The sequence below is a fragment of the Emys orbicularis genome, chromosome 1, assembly GCF_028017835.1.
Source record: "Emys orbicularis isolate rEmyOrb1 chromosome 1, rEmyOrb1.hap1, whole genome shotgun sequence".
NCBI classification, from domain to species: Eukaryota; Metazoa; Chordata; order Testudines; family Emydidae; genus Emys; species Emys orbicularis.
The window spans coordinates 66,333,470-66,352,609 of NC_088683.1; the positions used below are offsets into that span (position 1 = coordinate 66,333,470).

The 19,140-nt window shown below is 44.4% G+C and overlaps 1 protein-coding gene across 1 annotated transcript in view; it reads left to right on the forward strand.

Moving 5' to 3' along the window:
* LEMD3 (LEM domain containing 3) overlaps positions 1-19,140 on the forward strand; it is an 84,685-nt gene that overhangs the window by 28,570 nt on the left and 36,975 nt on the right. The window contains exon 2 of the mRNA XM_065410521.1: positions 12,919-12,956. Coding sequence (XP_065266593.1) covers positions 12,919-12,956 — 38 coding nt within the window. The remainder of the gene's footprint in view (positions 1-12,918; positions 12,957-19,140) is intronic.

The following is a 19,140-nucleotide window of genomic DNA, read 5'->3' on the forward strand; positions in this document are numbered from 1 at the left end:
TCCGGGTGAGGCCCACAAGCAGTGCCTTCTAGAACACCCCATGTCCCCTGTTTTCTAGCAACCAGCAGGCCCTGAGGGGCTCTGTTAGTTTGGACTGTTGGGGACAACATCTGAAGAAGAGTAGAGGTAGAAAGTGGCCCAGTGCGGCAGACTTAGGGTATGTCTACACTACGAAATTAGGTCGAATTTATAGAAGCCGGTTTTATAGAAATCGGTTGTATACAGCCGATTGTGTGTGTCCCCACATAAAATGCTCTAAGTGCATTACGTCGGCGGACCGCGTCCACAGTACCGAGGCTAGCGTCGACTTCCGGCACATTGCACTATGGGTAGCTATCCCACAGTTCCCGCAGTCTCCGGCGCCCATTGGAATTATGGGTTGAGATAGCAATGCCCGAATGATGCAAAACAGTGCCGCGGGGGGTTCTGGGTACATTGCGTCAGGCCCCTCCCCCTCCGTCACAGCAACGGCAGACAATAGATTCGCGCCTTTTTACCTGGGTTACCTGTGCAGACAACATACCACGGCAAGCATGAAGCCCGCTCAGCTCAGCTCACCGTCACCATATGTCATCCGGGTGCCGGCAGACGTGGGACTGCATTGCTACACAGCAGCAGCAGCTAACTGCCTTTTGGCGGTAGACGGTGCAGCATGACTGGTAGCCTTCATCGGCGATCTGGGTGCTGGTAGCTGTGGGGCTGGCAGCCGTAGGGCTGCATTGCACCAGCCCCTTACCTTTTGCCTTTTGGCAGTAGATGGTTTATTACGACTGATAACCGTCCTCGTCGTACAGCAGTGGCTATCAATCATTGGCACCTGGACAGACATGCTCTGTCCTATCGAACTGTCTTGACGATGATGGCTATCAGTCGTAGTATACTATTTTCTGCCAAGTATTGTCTGCTAAGCACCCAGAAGAGGCCGAGGGCGATCTGGGTGCTGGCAGACATGTGGCTGGCAGACGTGGGGCTACATTGCTACACAGCAGCAACCCCTTGCCGTTTGGCAGTAAATAGTATATTATGACTGGTATCTGTCATCATCATACTGCCAAGCGCCCAGTATTTGCTGCCAAGCACCCAGAAAATGCCGAGGGCTATCAGTCATGCTGCACCGTCGTCTTAAGATGTAAAAAATAGATTTGTTCTGTATTCATTTCCTTCCCCCCTCCCTCCGTCAAATCAACGGCCCGCTAAACCCAGGCTTAGGAGTTCAATCTCTGGGGGGCGGGGGGGGGGGGCATTCTGTGTGACAGTTGTTTGTATTTCTCCCTGATGCACAGCCACCTTTCTTGATTTTAATTCCCTGTACCTGTACGCCATGTCGTCACTCGCCCCTCCCTCCCTCTCTCTCTCCTTCCCCTGGTCCTTCAGATACTAGTTTCGCGCCTTTTTTCAGACCAGACGCCATAGCTAGCACTGGGATCATGGAGCCCGCTCAGATCACCGCAGCAATTATGAGCACTATGAACACCACGCGCATTGTCCTGGAGTATATGCAGAGCCAGGACATGCCAAAGCAAAACCAGGACCAGCCGAGGAGGAGGCGATTGCAGCGCGGCGACGAGAGTGATGAGGAAATGGACATGGACCTAGACCAAGTCACAGGCCCCAGCAATGTGGAAATCATGGTGTTCCTGGGGCAGGTTGATGCCGTGGAACGCCGATTCTGGGCCCGGGAAACAAGCACAGACTGGTGGGACCGCATCGTGCTGCAGGTGTGGGACGATTCCCAGTGGCTGCGAAACTTTCGCATGCGTAAGGGCACTTTCATGGAACTTTGTGACTTGCTTTCCCCTGCCCTGAAGCGCCAGAATACCAGGATGAGAGCAGCCCTCACAGTTGAGAAGCGAGTGGCGATAGCCCTGTGGAAGCTTGCAACGCCAGACAGCTACCGGTCAGTCGGGAATCAATTTGGAGTGGGCAAATCTACTGTGGGGGCTGCTGTGATCCAAGTTGCCAGGGCAATGAGAGACCTGGTGATATCAAGGGTAGTGACTCTGGGAAACGTGCAGGACATAGTGGATGGCTTTGCTGCAATGGGATTCCCAAACTGTGGTGGGGCGATAGACGGAACCCATATCCCTATCTTGTCACCGGAGCACCAAGCCACCGAGTACATAAACCGCAAGGGGTACTTTTCAATGCTGCTGCAAGCCCTGGTGGATCACAAGGGACGTTTCACCGACATCAACGTGGGCTGGCCGGGAAGGGTACATGATGCTCGCGTCTTCAGGCACTCTGTTCTGTTTCGAAAGCTGGAGGAAGGGACTTCCTTCCCGGACCAGAAAATAACCGTTGGGGATGTTGAAATGCCTATCGTGATCCTTGGGGACCCAGCCTACCCCATAATGCCATGGCTCATGAAGCCGTACACAAGCAGCCTGGACAGGAGTCAGGACCTGTTCAACTACAGGCTGAGCAAGTGCCGAATGGTGGTGGAATGTGCATTTGGGCGTTTAAAAGCGCGCTGGCGCAGCTTACTGACTCGCTCAGACCTTAGCGAAAAGAATATCCCCATTGTTATTGCTGCTTGCTGTGCGCTCCACAATATCTGTGAGAGTAAGGGGGAGACATTTATGGCGGGGTGGGAGGTAGAGGCAAATCGCCTGGCCGCTGATTATGCGCAGCCAGACACCAGGTCGGTTAGAGGAGCACAGCAGGGCGCGGTGCGCATCAGAGAAGCTTTGAAAACTAGTTTTGTGACTGGCCAGGCTACGGTGTGAAACTTCTGTTTGTTTCTCCTTCATGAAATCTCTGCCCCCCCCAACCAACCGGTTAACTCTACTTCCCTGTAAACCAACCACCCCACCCTCCCCTACGCTCCCCCCTTCAAGCACCACTTGCAGAGGCAATAAAGTCATTGTTACTTCACATTCATGCATTCTTTATTAATTCATCACACAACTAGGGGGATAATTGCAAAGGTAGCCCGGGATGGGTGGGGGAGGAGGGAAGGAAAAGGACACACTGCAGTTTAAAACTTTAAAACTTTAACACTTATTGCTCGGGAAATCATCTAGGGTGGAGTGACTGGGTGGCCGGAGGCCCCCCCACTGTGTTCTTGGGCGTCTGGGTGAGGAGGCAATGGGACTTGGGGAGGAGGGCTGTTGGTTACACAGGGGCTGTAGCGGCGGTCTCTGCTCCTGCTGCCTTTCCTGCAGCTCAACCATACGCAGGAGCATATCAGTTTGATGCTCCAGCAGCCGGAGCATCGACTCTTGCCTTCTGTGTGCAAGCTGACGCCACCTCTCCTCTTCAGCCCGCGATTCAGCACTCCACCTCTCCTCTCGCTCATATTGGGCTTTTCTATAATCAGTAATTGACTGCCTCCACGCATTCTGCTGTGCTCTGTCAGCATGGGAGGCAGTCTGCAGTTCTGTAAACATTTCATCACGCGTCCTTCGCTTCCGCTTTCGAATATTCACTAGCCTCTGTGAAGGAGAAACATTTGCAGCTGGTGGAGGAGAAGGGAGAGGTGGTTAAAAAAGATACATTTTAGAGAACAATGGGTACACTCTTTCACGTTAAATTTTGCTGTTCACATCACACAGCACATGTGCTTTCGTTACAAGGTCGCATTTTTCCTCTTATATTGAGGGCCTGCCGGTTTGGTGTGAGAGATCACTCACGCAGTGCCAGGCCACAGATTTCAGCTTGCAGGCAGCCATGGTAAGACACAGTCTTTTGGCTTTTTTTAACCTTGTTAACATGTGGGGATGGTTTAAAACAGTACTGCTCTCATTAACCATACCAAGCACCCGTTGGGTTGGCCATTTAAAATGGGTTTGCAATGTAAAAGGAGGGGCTGCGGTTTCAGGGTTAACGTGCAGCACAAACCCAACTAATTCCCCTCCCCCACACACCCAATTCTCTGGGATGATCACTTCACCCCTCCCCCCCACCGCGTGGCTAACAGCGGGGAATATTTCTGTTCAGCAGAGCAGGAAGGGGCACCTCTGAATGTCCCCTTAATAAAATTGCCCCATTTCAACCAGGTGACCATGAATGATATCACTCTCCTGAGGATAACAAAGAGCGATAAGGAATGGATGTTGTCTGCATGCCAGCAAACACCGGGACCATACGCTGCCATGCTTTGTTATGCAATGATTCCAGACTACGTGCTACTGGCCTGGCGTGGTAAAGTGTCCTACCATGGCGGACGGGATAAGGCAGCCCTCCCCAGAAACCTTTTGCAAAGGCTTTGGGAGTACATGAAGGAGAGCTTTCTGGAGATGTCCCTGGAGGATTTCCGCTCCATCCCCATACAAGTTAACAGACTTTTCCAGTAGCTGTACTGGCTGCGATTGCCAGGGCAAATTAATCATTAATCATTAAACATGCTTGCTTTTAAACCATGTGTAATATTTACAAAGGTACACTCACCAGAGGTCCCCTGTGTGCCCTCAGGGTCTGGGAGCACGCCTTGGGTGAGTTCGGGGGTTACTGGTTCCAGGTCCAGGGTGATAAACATATCCTGGCTGTTGGGGAAACCGGTTTCTCCGCTTCCTTGCTGCTGTGAGCTATTTACATTATCTTCATCCTCATCTTCCTCATACCCCGAACCCGCTTCCCTGTGTGTTTCTCCAGTGAGGGACTCATAGCACACGGTTGGGGTAGTGGTGGCTGCACCCCCTAGAATGGCATGCAGCTCCGCGTAGAAGCGGCATGTTTGCGGCTCAGCCCCGGACCTTCCGTTTGCTTCTCTGGCTTTGTGGTAGGCTTGCCTTAGCTCCTTAATTTTCACGCGGCACTGCTGTGCGTCCCTGTTATGGCCTCTGTCCTTCATGGCTTTGGAGACCTTTTCTAATATTTTGCCATTTCGTTTACTGCTTCGGAGTTCAGCCAGCAGTGATTCATCTCCCCATATGGCGAGCAGATCCCGTACCTCCCGTTCTGTCCATGCTGGAGCTCTTTTGCAATCCTGGGACTCCATCACGGTTACCTGTGCTGATGAGCTCTGCGTGGTCACCTGTGCTCTCCACGCTCAGCAAACAGGAAATGAAATTCAAACGTTCGCGGGGCTTTTCCTCTCTACCTGACCAGTGCATCTGAGTTGAGAGTGCTGTCCAGAGCGGTCACAATGAAGCACTGTGGGATAGCTCCCGGAGGCCAATAACGTCGAATTCCGTCCACACTAACCCAATTCCGACCCCCTAAGGCCGATTTTATCGCTAATCCCCTCGGAGGTGGAGTAAAGAAACCGGTTTAAAGGGCCCTTTAAGTCGAAAGAAAGGGCTTCGTCGTGTGAACGTGTCCAGGCTAAATTCGAATTAACGCGGCTAAAGTCGACCTAAACTCGTAGTGTAGACCAGGCCTTAGATCCTCTGAGTAGAGGATTTGTCTGGTGTTACTTCCCACAGGGTCTTAAGTTGGGACTTGGTGGAGTGGAGGGCCAGGGTCCCCCTACCATTTCAACTTGAGAGCTAGGCCCAAGATGCCTCCAGCCTAGGGGCAGAGATAGGCATCTCTACACCCCCCTTTTTGGGGTGAGACTGGAAACCAGGTTTGCTAACCACTAGGCCATTCTGCTTCCTGAACAAACTATTACGCTTGGTGGAGAATGTGGGTATCCTAGAATCCAAAGCCTGATAATAAACCCCTCTGCTCCCAAAAAAGGAAGGGGGGGGGAGGAGGGAAAAGACAGGTGTAGAAATGGGGACTAGAGATGGAGTTCCTTGAGAACCAGTTACAGCAGGCAAACCAGCAGCAGAGTCAATTCCTCAAGTAGCCCAGCGCCCAACAGCAGCAGCACAGCAGTTAGAGCAACAGCAGTAGCTTAGTCAGCAGATGATGATGCTCTACAGGGTGGACAAGAGGGGAGGGGCCAGGGGCTAGCCTCCCCGGCCAGGAGCTCAAGGGCTGGGCAGCCTCGTGCCCCCCTTGGAATTTCTTCACGCCTCCCCAGGAGGGCGCGCCCCCCAGTTTGGGAACAATGCTTTAGACCCTACATGTCCATTCAGACCTACTTCTTGTTCAGCCAGTCACCCAGACAAACAAGTTTGTTTACATTTGCAGGAGATAATGCTGCTGGCTTCCTGTTTTACAATGTCACATGAAAATGAGAACAAGTATTCACACGGACTGTTGTAGCCCATGTCACAAGATTCATATGTCCCTTCATGCTTCGACCACCATTCCAGAGGACATGCACCCATGCTGATGACCGATTCTACTCCAGGGATCGGCAACGTTTGGCACACGGCCCGCCAAGGTAAGCCCCCATGCGGGCTGGGCTGGTTTGTTTACCTGCCACATCCGCAGGTTCGGCCGATCGCAGCTCCCGCTGGCCACGGTTCGCCACTGCAGGCCAATGGGAGCTGCGGGAAGACGCGGCTAGCACATCCCTTGTACTGCGCCGCTTCCTGCAGCCCCCATTGGCCTGGAGCGGCGAATCCCGGCCAGTGGGAGCTGCAATCGGCCGAACCTGCGGACGTGGCAAGTAAACAAACCGTCCTGGCCCGCCAGGGGGCTTACCCTGGTGGGCCACGTGCCAAACGTTAGCAATCTCTGTTCTACTCGATAACGATCCAAAGCAGTTTGGATTGATGCATGTTCATTTTCATCATATGAGTGAGATGCCACTAGCAGAAGATTGATTTACTTTTTTGGTGGTTCGGGTTCTGTAGTTTCGGCATCGGAGTGTTGCTCTTTTAAGACTTATGAAAGCATACTCCACACCTCACCCCTCTCAGATTTTGGAAGGCATTTCAGATTTTTAAACCATGGGTCCAGTGCTGTAGCTGTCTTTAGAAATCTCACATTGGTACCTTCTTTGCATTTTTACAAATCTGCAGTGAAAATGTTCTTAAAACGAACAACGTGCTGGGTCATCATCCGAGAGTGCTATAACATGAAATATGTGGCAGAATGCGGGTTAAAGAGAGGACGAGACATACAATTCTCTCCCCCGAGGAGTTCAGTCACAAATTCAATTAACGTATTATTTTTTTAATGAACGTCATCAGCGTGGAAGCATGTCCTCTGGAATGGTGGCCGAAGCATGAAGGGTCATACAAATGTTTAGCATATCTGGCATGTAAATACTTTGCAATACCGGCTACAAAAGTGCCATGCGAATGCCTATTCTCACTTCCAGGTGACATTGTAAATAAGAAGCAGGCAGCATTATCTCTTGTAAATGTAAACTAACTTGTTTGTCTTAGTGATTGGCTGAATAAGAAGTAGGACTGAGTGGATTTGTAGGTTCTAAAGTTTTACATTTTGTTTTTGAGAGCCTGCAATACCACAGATTTCCACTGTTTTCACTAGTCACTGGCAAAGTGACTCTATGCTCTCCCCAACCCTTAATTTCCCCCCAAAATGTGTTCTGAAATGTCCAGCCCTGCCCTGGAACAATTAGAGGAATGTTTTAAAGTTCATTGCTCCTTTAAAGAGTCCGTATCCAACAGTTTTGTTACTTTACTGGAGTTACCAAACAGTTCAGTTCAAACACAGTACTGGATTAGTTTAGATTAAAAATAAAAATAAATTAGGTGTTAAGTGAGTACTAGTATAAGGATTAAAGCCAGAAATGGTTACAAGAGAAAAAAGATAAAATGCTGTCTAGTATCTAAAACTTAACAAACTAGACTTGGGTCAAAGTAAAATCCTCACCAGATGTTTCTATCAAGATGGCTGATGGAACTGCTGGGTCAGGACTTATACCCGAAAGTCAAAGGGCTGGTACCTTTTGTAGTCTTAGGTGAAAGATAGATAATTTAGGATTCTGTACCACTCTTTTTACATTGAATCTTTGAAATGGATTCTTCTGAAGGATATCTTCAGATAATAAATCTGTTTCCAACTGTGAGGTAGGCTACATGGACTTTGTTTTGAAGGAAGTGTCCTGCTGCTGCTCAGGGGTGCCGGAACAGGAGGGCTATGGCCCCATCACTTTGAAAAGCGTGGGGAGGGCAGGAGTGGCGGTTTGGGGGAAGGGGTGGCGCAGGGGGCGGAGCCATGGTTCCAGCGCTGGTGGCCACCCCACTTTTAGGGAGCTTCTACTGCTCCTGCTGCTGCTTCCACTGGGATTGTCTGCTAAAATGCAAATTATTTAGTTCCTGTCCCTTCATGCAACTAAATGAATGTTAGACATGTGATTGTCAGTCTCCTCCCCCTCTGTAATAGTGTTAAGTTTGCCTCCATCCCTTGTTAGCTTGATGTTTATGCAATATGTAAATGCATTCTCATTCTCATTGTCTTGTCATTGTCTCCTGCTTGGCTGGCAAAGCTATTTTAAGAATTTTAATTTCAGTTTACATCAAGCTCTTTGCATCAGTTGCTTGCATCTACATTATGTGATTATATTAATAACCAGTGAGTAATGAGCTTTTCATTGATACCTTGCATGACACTTGTCAGATACATTTCATGGCATTAAAGGATTGGGGTAAAGTAGAACTGGTTAAGCCATCTGAAATTCATTAGTTGTTATCAGGGTGCCACTTGCCTTCTGCACTTGAGCTGTTCTTAATGTCACAATATGCAACAGTGAAAATCTAATAGTAATTTATAGTGTCGTCTCTGAACAGCCAGTATCTTTGTGAGAGAAGCTCATACTTTTATCATGGACAGAAATAAATTTGCTTACATTACAGTAGTTCGGTAGGAGGAAGTAATTGTTTAGCAGATAATTTTAGCAGGTCAAGATTTCATGCATGGAAATGGAGGCTCTGCTCTCATGTGTTCACTTTTCAGAAATAGATGGGAAATGCAGAGGAAAATTTGTGTCTAATTCAGTGTATTCTGGGCCCAAAGACAGAATTTTCAGATTCTTGGGATAAGTTTAACTTACAGTTCCACAGCTGCAGGAATTGCTCTGCAAAACTGTTCTGAAAATTTGCCTGCCATTTACCATGACAGATTTTGATTTTTTTTTTTTTTTAATCTTTAAATAAGTGCTTACTGTAGGTGAGGAATTTAGCAGGGTTATAATATTGTCTGCCTAGCCAGCAATGGTCACCTTAGTTTGGTCTGCAGGATGTGGTATAGCAATCTGGTGCAAATTGCCATAAGAGAGCCAGTTCTCTTTCTGTTGCCTTCTAATTCAAGGATAGGTTACGTTATCTAAACCCAGTGATTCTAGTGCCAGGCTGGTGATAAGGGTGTTTCTGGTAAGAAAACATCTTACTTTATTTGAGCATCATCAGTGTTCTTACTACTGTGCAGAGAGGAAGAAAATGTACTCTATGGAGCACTCATTCAATATGTCCTTTCAGATAATTTTGCTTGTGTGCATGTGTCTGAAGATCTTGGGTGAAAAAGCCAAATCAGAGATGAGTTTTGCATTTTGTCTGAATGTGGAAGGACCTGTAATGTGTGTCTGGCAGGAGTGAGTTCCATAATTGAGGTTTATCACCTGAAAAGTTATGACTTGTGTTTCATGTTCATAAATGTCTGCAATTTGCCTACAGTTTCATCTTTTTATTAGGCACTTATATTTTTTATGATTATCTTAGGCTTTAGATATATATCCCATAAGTTAAAAACACGCACACAGATTGCTTATAGATATTCATTAAATCTCCATCTAGCTCTTAGCCCATATTCCTCTTTGGTAGATTGATTTTTTTTTTTAAATGGGCTTTTTAGTATGCTTGTTCGGTTAACGTTTCTGGGTTGATACTGTCTTGGGGTATTAGTTCCAAAATTGAGAATCCCTCAGAGAGAATTCCTTGTCATCAGCCACTTCCTTTATATCAAGGGGGCTCCAGGCCAGGTGCCTCTGCTGATCTCAGCTCCACAGGTAGTGAGGCAGTCTCTCTTAGGTAACTCTTAGGTCCTAAACCTTTTAGGGACTTCTAGTGAAATGCAATTCATGTTTTCAGCCTATTCCTCCAATAATGCATGCAAATTCTCTGATGTAAGGATTCTTGACATTCTTGTTGTGCTGTATTCCTCTGATAACAGCTGTCTAGACTAGTCTCTCTTTTACAGGCCTGTTCTCTTTCCCTCCCCCCTCTCCCCCCCCAATCTCATCTTCCTCCTTTACATTAATTGCCATTGGGTAAAATTTTCAAAAGTGCTTAAGTTGCTTTTTTGAAAACTTTACCAGTGGTCTGCTGGCTGGCCCTGACTCCCAGTTTCTTCTTGGATTCCCAGCCAAGGCTGACTAGATACCTACTAGTTAGAGAAATGCACGTGTGTGGTGACTCCAGTAAAGTTTCGGGGCAGTGACCCTGCAATCCTAAATAGAATTTCCTATGAGAATGTTGACCCTGGATCTGTTCAGAGACTTTTTTTTCATTTATGTGGCTGAATGTTTGATATATCTGTAGGCCCCATCCCCTGGCTGCTAGGAAGGAGAGAGGTTTTCCTCCTTCCCTCCTCTTCCCCTTTGCCCAGAACCTGCTGGCTAATACGATGTGTATTGGGGCAAACTGTGCTACTTCATCCTTTTCCCCAGTCTGTGTCTCGGGGAGTTCCTCACACACAGGTAACTCCTGTATATCTGTCTGCTTCAGGTGATTGCTTTCCCCAGTAGCAGAATAAAATTGACATGATTCTGATCAGTTTCAGTAGTACCCATAGGGTTCCAAACAACAGTGAAACTGTCTCGATACCTTTCTCTGCTGCAGTTGGGTATAGCTGTCATAATCAGAGGCATTGGGTCTGTCAGCTGACTTAGGAAGATGATGCAGCAATTTCCATTGCGTTCACACCCTGTAAAGTTATCTCCATAGCTGTAAGATTAGAAACTTAATTAAAATGGAAGCTTGTAATTCTGCACAAACTGATAATTAAGCACCAACAATAAGCTTAGTGTGGGGAAAGATTGGACAATCCCTGCCCCAATGGATAGGTCTAGAGAAGAGGTGTCAAATTCCTTGAGAGAAGAGGGCAGATACTATGTTTATGGTCAGGATATAAATTAAGGACTTCATACTTTCTTCAGTCCACAACAGATCCCTACTGATCTCTCTGGGAGGTTTGTACAGAGATTAAGGGGAAGGATACAAGATACAGAAGTATTAAATATTTCTGTTCTGAATCTGGAGAGAAACAGGATGATGTATTCATATTTTGGAGTGATAAGGAAATAATTTCTATTCCATTAGTAACTAGGAGGATGATAAGCAGTAATTATAAGGTTAAACTTATTAAAGTAATCAGGACAAGATAACTTGCACTCCAGAACCTTTAAAAAAAAAAAAAAAAAAAAGGGCACCAAGGAGCTCTTTGAACCATTAATGTTGATTTTTAATAGTTATTGGAACACTGGGAAAGTTCAGAGGACTGGGACAAAGCTAATGTTGTTCAATTGTTTTAAAAACGATAAACTGAATGACACGACTGACTATAGGTCAATTATCCTGATGTAGATCCTGCGCAAAATCATGAAAAGGCTGATTTGGGTTGTAATCAGTAAAGAATTAAAGGGATGGTAGTGTAACGCCAATCAACAAGGCTATGTGGAAAATAGGTCTTGTCAGCCAAACTTCAGATCACTTTTTATGAGATTATGAGTTTGGTTGATAAATTGACTGTGTTGACATGTCCTATCTAGCAAATTGGGCCTAAATTATGGGAAGTGCATAAAATTATGTAGCACTTGTCTTTTCCCCCCCTCATTGACCCAAACCCTAGTTCAATCACTAAAATATTATTTGGCTGTGTTTACTTTAATATTAAGTTCAGTTTCATATTGTGATGCATTCTTTCTTTTTTTCGTTCACCCATCCTTCCTCTCTTGGGCAGGAGCAGCAGTCACTTTAAGTTTCAGTCATAAGGGGTTTGAATTTCTTGTTCCTTGGTCCAGAAACCCTTGACTGGAGCTAGATGCCCCACTATACTCTAAATATTTGCTACATCATCAAACAGTGACAGAGAACATTAACACTCTGTTTTTACCAAAATGATCAGTAGTGAAATAGCTAACTTTCACATTTGAAATTACCATTGGTCTTCAGGTCTGAATGGGGGCAGTTCACAAATTCCAGAAAAGGTTCAAGGTGTCTACAGATGTGGGTGGAAAGGGTTGCATCAATTAATGTTTGGCTAATGTTTCTAAAGTTCTTTGCAAACGGAAGGTCTAGAGATTTCACTTTCTTTTAAATGAAAATTTAGATTTTGAAGCAAAGTGATGTTGCATTTTAAAAAAGCACAAATGTTGCAGTTTACACACCTAAGTTATCCTGTTTTATACTTTGGACTCTTTTAAAGATTTCAAGTGATGGGGAATCCACCACATCCCTTGAAAGTTCCATATTAAAATTTTGCACTTTATTTCCGGTTATAATTTGTCTAAAATCAGTTTCTTCTGGCTCCAAAGGCATTCACAGTAGCCAGGGAAAACAGATTAACTGTAGCTTAAATGAACTGTGGAAATTGTTCTGTCAAAAATACGTCACTTGCTATTGTAAGCAGACCTGTATTTCCCTATTCATTTGAGAATCACTCAAAGTAGTCTCTTTTAAAGAAAGAAATGCTTTTGAGGGGTATGATGTTGTCATGCAGGGGTTTTCATTGAATAAGAATGTATGTTGAAATAAGTTTGCATTGATTACACTATATACTATGAAAATGTCTAGCTCCTCAAAATTACATTATTTAAGTGTAATAGTTGAATCACTTTTGAAGTTTTTTTGGGGTTTGCTAAACTATTTATTTTTATATTCATATTGAGGTGGTTGTTGAAAACTACTTAAATAGCTATATTGCTAATTATAGCTCCTAGCTGCTGGGATAACACAGAATTTGCATCTTAGTCCAATAAACTGCTGCTGTAGCTGTCTGATTCTCATTTAGCATAAATTTATAGATACATGATTTTTCCCTAAAAATATCTATGTAATTACCTTTATACACTATGAAATTTTATGTGCTAAGAGACTATAATATTGATATATTTTATTACCATCTACAAGCCAGACAATGAGTGAACTAATGACATTCTTTTTTTACCCTTAATAGTTAAAAATCCCTTCAGTGAGCAGCTTGAAGAAATAAAAGTAAGTAAATATGATTACAGTACATTGTGCTTTATGTTGTTTGTTAGATATTTGTATGAAGTCAGTGCAAACACCAATAACTATTAAGGTATATGAAATTTTGGAATGTATGTCATGCTTCTAGCAGAGGTCACTGTGTCATACAGGACAGTGAGAAAATTAAGTAAGCTACTGTTACGTTACAAATGGCTACTGCAAGACCTAGGAACTAAAACAATTATTAGCTTAAAAATGCTAGTTATGTTACACCTAAGACAAATACGATTGAAAGAATGTAAAAAATTAATGTACTCTTCCCTATGCTGTCTTAATTTTTAAAAATCTTGAGCAGTTAAACTTGATTTATTGATTTTAACCTTGTCTTACAGTCAGATTGCTTTAACGTAGAAAAATCCTGCAGTGTTTGTGTTGTAAAATCCTGGAAAGAATTGTATTAGTCTTCAGGTTTTTAAGCTTAATTCTACAAAACCCAAATCTGACTTGGATAGTGTTTTAAAGTTAGAAAGAAATAACCTATATGAAATATCAGGAGAATAAACTCCTCCTACTTCTGAAGAAACTGCTTGATCTTGGTTCATGAGGAAGGGTTTCAGAAGGTGGATTTCACTGAAGAGAATTTGTCATAGAATCATAGAATATCAGGTTTGGAAGGGACCTCAGGAGGTCATAAGTCCAACCCCCTGCTCAAAGCAGGACCAATCCCTAACTAAATCATCCCAGCCAGGGCTTTGTCAAGCCTGACTTTAAAAACCTCTAAGGAAGGAGATTCCACCACCTCCCTAGGTAACCCATTCCAGTGCTTCACCACCCTCCTAGTGAAAAAGTTTTTCCTAATATCCAACCTAAACCTCCCCCACTGCAACTTGAGACCATTACTCCTTGTTCTGTCCTCTGTTACCACTGAGAACAGTCCAGATCAATCCTCTTTGGAACCCCCTTTCAGGTAGTTGAAAGCAGCTATCAAATCCTCCCTCATTCTTCTCTTCTGCAGACTAAACAAGCCCAGTTCCCTCAGTCTCTCCTCATAAGTCATGTGCTCCAGCCTCCTAATCATTTTTGTTGCCCTCCGCTGGACTCTTTCCAATTTTTCCACATCCTCCTTGTAGTGTGGGGCCCAAAACTGGACACAGTACTCCAGATGAGGCCTCACCAATGTCGAATAGAGGGGAATGATCACGTCCTCTGCTGGCAGTGCCCCTATTTATACAGTCCAAAATGCCGTTAGTCTTCTTGGCAACAAGGGCACGCTGTTGACTCATATCCAGCTTCTCGTCCACTGTAACCCCTAGGTCCTTTTCTGCAGAACTGCTGCCTAGCCATTTGGTCCCTAGTCTGTAGCAGTGCATGGGATTCTTTCGTTCTAAGTGCAGGACTCTGCACTTGTCCTTGTTGAACCTCATCAGATTTCTTTTGGCCCAATCCTCTAACTTGTCTAGGTCCCTCTGTACGCTATCTCTACCCTCCAGAGTATCTACCACTCCTCCCAGTTTAGTGCCATCTGCAAACTTGCTGAGGGTGCAGTCCACACCATCTTCCAGATCATTAATGAAGATATTGAACAAAACCGGCCCCAGGACTGACCCTTGGGGCACTCCGCTTGATACCGGCTGCCAACTAGACATGGAGCCATTGATCACTACCTGTTGAGCCCGACGATCTAGCCAGCTTTCTATCCACCTTATAGTCCACTCATCCAGCCCATACTACTTTAACTTGCTGGCAAGAATGCTGTGGGAGACCGTATCAAAAGCTTTGCTAAAGTCAAGGAATAACACATCCACTGCTTTCCCCTCATCCACAGAGCCAGTTATCTCCTCACAGAAGGCAATTAGATTAGTCAGGCATGACTTGCCCTTGGTGAATCCATGCTGACTGTTCCTGATCACTTTCCTCTCCTGTAAGTGCTTCAAAATTGATTCCTGGAGGACCTGCTCCATGATTTTTCCAGGGACTGAGGTGAGGCTGACTGGCCTGTAGTTCCCCGGATCCTCCTCCTTCCCTTTTTTAAAGATGGGCACTACATTAGCCTTTTTCCAGTCATCTGGGACCTCCCCGGATCGCCATGAGTTTTCAAAGATAATGGCCAATGGCTCTGCAATCACATCTGCCAACTCCTTTAGCACCTTCGGATGCAGCGCATCCGGCCCCATGGACTTGTGCTCGTCCAGCTTTTCTAAATAGTCCTGAACCACTTCTTTCTCCACAGAGGGCTGGTCACCTCCTCCCCATACTGTGTTGCCCAGTGCAGTAGTCTGGGAGCTGACCTTGTTTGTGAAGACAGAGGCAAAAAAAGTATTGAGAACATTAGTTTTTTCCACATGCTCTGTCACTAGGTTGCCTCCCTCATTCAGTAAGGGGCCCACATTTTCCTTGACTTTCTTCTTGTTGCTAACATACCTGAAGAAACCCTTCTTGTTATTCTTAACATCCCTTGCTAGCTGCAACTCCAAGTGTGATTTGGCCTTCCTGATTTCACTCCTGCATGCCTGAGCAATATTTTTATACTCCTCCCTGGTCATTTGTCCAGTCTTCGACTTCTTGTAAGCTTCTTTTTTATGTTTAAGATCAGCAGGGATTTCCCTGTTAAGCCAAGCTTGTCGCCTGCCATATTTACTATTCTTTCTACACATCGGGATGGTTTGTTCCTGCAACCTCAATAAGGATTCTTTAAAATACAGCCAGCTCTCCTGGACTCCTTTCCCCCTCATGTTATTCTCCCAGGGGATCCTGCCCATCAGTTCCCTGAGGGAATCAATCTGCTTTTCTGAAGTCCAGGGTCTGTATTCTGCTGCTCTCCTTTCTTCCTTGTGTCCTCTATTCCACGTTGTTTCTCTTCCATCATGATACTGACTTATCAGCTAGAGAATTGGGGCAACAATTTCTGAGGTGGACCCACTCTGAGGTGTCTGTATGTTGTAACATGAAGTTGGCAACCAGGTCTCTGACTGATGCAATCTTCTTGGAAATACAGGCCTGATGTTGCAGGATACTGTCTTTCAACTCAGAATGCCTTCTTCCAAGGAGTCCAGTAGAAAGGCCCATAAGCACTGGAGGAAGAGAGATGATTCTTTTGACATTATAGTCTCTTGGGCACCAGATTTGACAGACAACCCAAGAACCTGTTTTCAGTTTGTCATCCTGTCCCTTAGGCTTTTCCCTTTCCTTCTGGGAATCTTGTCAGTTTCCTTCTAGTATGGAGTAGAATTGCTATGGATTGTTCATTAGCCAGAAGGGTTAGGCTCTCCAGTTCCCCTCCATACTGCCTTCTAATCCACATCATTTGTCAATTAATTATTGTCAGACATTAAGTTGATTCATGAAAACAGTTCTCACAAGTACCTTCTTGAGCAAGAGGTCATCTACAAAGCTATGGGTGGCTTCTTTTCCCCCTAGAAACAAAAGAATTGAACAGTGTGTTCTAAGCTTGCCAAACTTTGGTAGTAAGTTGATTTTTGTTTTGTGTTTGCTATTTTCCATCTGGGAAATGAAATAAACAAACTTGGTTTTCCATAAAATATTCTCTAGGAAGTTGACAATCTCCATCTACCGGTTGTTGAGAGAGAACTTTTTGAAATCTGGTATTTGATCCTGTTTGGCTCTTGGATCATTACATGTTTTCTAGCTGTCAGAACCTAAACTCCCAGTAAGATCCCAGTTACATCTGAATGTCTAGTGCATTATTATGTTGCCAGCATGGCCCATGAATGCTGAATTGTTCAGATATTTAGTCAATGAAGAGAAGTATTTTAACTTTCCAGTATCAGTCGTCTTGAATAGTTCCACTTTCTCTTCATAATCTTAGTAACCACTATGTTTGATAGCAATCATTCCTTGACCCTTGAAGTTTTACATTTAGTTTGTGGTTGTTGAATAAAGCCAACAAGTCATTCAACCATTGCAGATTATGTAAAACTAATCAGTCTTCTCTTTTCTGAACTAAGAATGTGATTTTTAGTTTAGACATCTGATGCTGCTGTCTATAGGAATCTTGCACTGCAACTACATTTAAGAGCTCCAGTAACATTGAAATTCTCAACTTTTCTGTTCATACCTTCGTTACTTCAAGCATTGATAAACTTTCTTTGACACAGAGTGCTTCTTAATGCATGCTGCAGTGAAAATGGACTTCTTTAACAAGATACTGAACAAAATCTCCATTACAACTGACCATGCTAGGCCTTCCATGTCTTATTTGGCATCTCACTGTCATGCATATTTAGGGAAATAGGTCTTCAGTCTTCGTTTAATTACTCTTCCCTTGTTCTCGTAGGGGCCTACTGATAAAATGTTCATGAGATTATTTAGATGTATACAGAGTGTAATAAAAGAACCCCAATCCATTATTCTGGGTGCACTTAACAGTTTTTTAACAAATACATTAAAATAAATCCATCATGTTCACCTATAGCAACAACATAAATGTAACTGAAATTAACCACATGCACAATCTCCAGAGCCCTACACCCTGCCCTACCCAACAATGCCAGTGTCTTCATGATCCATGAAGAGGTGTGCATTGCGGCATGCCCTGAAGACTTACAAAATTGGTTTTCCAGAAAATATTCTCTAGGAAGTTTGACAATCTCCAGTCTTAAAACTTGGACTGTTACATATCTGGGGAAGGAAATGCCTGGGGCCATAACAGAGCGCTATGCCAGCCATTACACCCCCTCTTGTCCCCACTCATGCCAAAGGAGCTTCAGCTCAGGGGCCTCCATGGATTGCAACTGTAGCTGTATGTCATAAGAAGAGAGGTGGTTTCCTTTCTGAGGTAACCATTGTAGAAGAAAGAAAAGTTACTTATTGATAGCTGTTTAGTTTTATGGAAGCAATATACTCTACTTCTTCCCTATGTCTTTGGAGTCTTCTGTATCTTTTATTTTATCATAGTGAAATGCAACTGCTTGGGGGCTTTGGATCCCTTTTATTTAGCTGGTTCTGAGAGTTCAGACCACACAGGAGAGCTTGTTTGACCCTAATAGATGCTTTTTTTTTTTCTAAATAGTTCAGAGCTAATAGCACAGTTTACATCTTGCAAATAGAGATGTACAGACATAATATATGCAGCTACTGACCAGTAAATCATCCTAATAGAACATCTTTAATCCTGAGGGATCAAAAGGCTATGTAGTCCAAACTGCTCAAATTCATCCATTTCTGTGGTGAGATGCTACACAACACAAACTGTTGAAGTGCAGCCACTTCTGTGGCAAAATTCCAGAAAGTTACGTACTCTTTCCCCATTTTGGATGCAAATGATGATGATTTCACTGTAAACAGCAGGAACTTAAGTAGACTTTCTGCATATACTCCATGCTGGAATCTGGCCTGGGCTCAAGGGTAAACACTACTACTCTTGCAAAATTTTATTAGTGGAGAGATGGTAACTACTGGTCTGACATGAAGGATCTATCAGTTCATCTATTTTAGGGGTGAGATTGAAACTTTTCAAAATGTGTGGGTGTCTATGCACTACTGGCTTTTTTTTTTTTTTTTTTTTTTTTTTTTTTTTTTGATTTAAATCTTTTGAATTGGTGGAAGTATCTGTCTAATCACCTAGGTGCAGAGCTTTGGGTCTGAAGTAGGAGAAAGGAATATAAGTATCTGAATATATTTTTCCTTCATTAAACTAATTCAGATTTGAGAAACTGAGAATGAAGAATACAAACACTAGTCTTTCTGTTGCAAGCAGTATACAAAAATATGAGATTCTACTCTAAACCTCATATGCCTGAGCTAATTGTTAAATTGAAAATATTGTGGTGGTGAAGTAGATAATACAAGTCATATTATAGACTCATAGACTCATAGACTTTAAGGTCAGAAGGGACCAATATGGTCATCTAGTCTGACCTCCCGCATGATGCAGGCCACAAAAGCTGACCCACCCACAACAGAATCTTCCAGCCTGCGACCCCTGCCCTATGCTGCGGAGGAAGGCGAAAAACCTCCAGGGCCTCTGCCAATCTACCCTGGAGGAAAATTCCTTCCCGACCCCAAATATGGCGATCAGCAGAACCCCGAGCATACAGGCAAGATTCTACAGCCGGACCCTCATTTTACCCGCGATGGCACGTTAATGCCTAATTGACTAAAATCACGTTATCCCATCAAACCATTCCCTCCATAAACTTATCAAGCCTAATCTTGAAGCCAGAGAGGTCTTTCGCCCCCACCGTTTCCC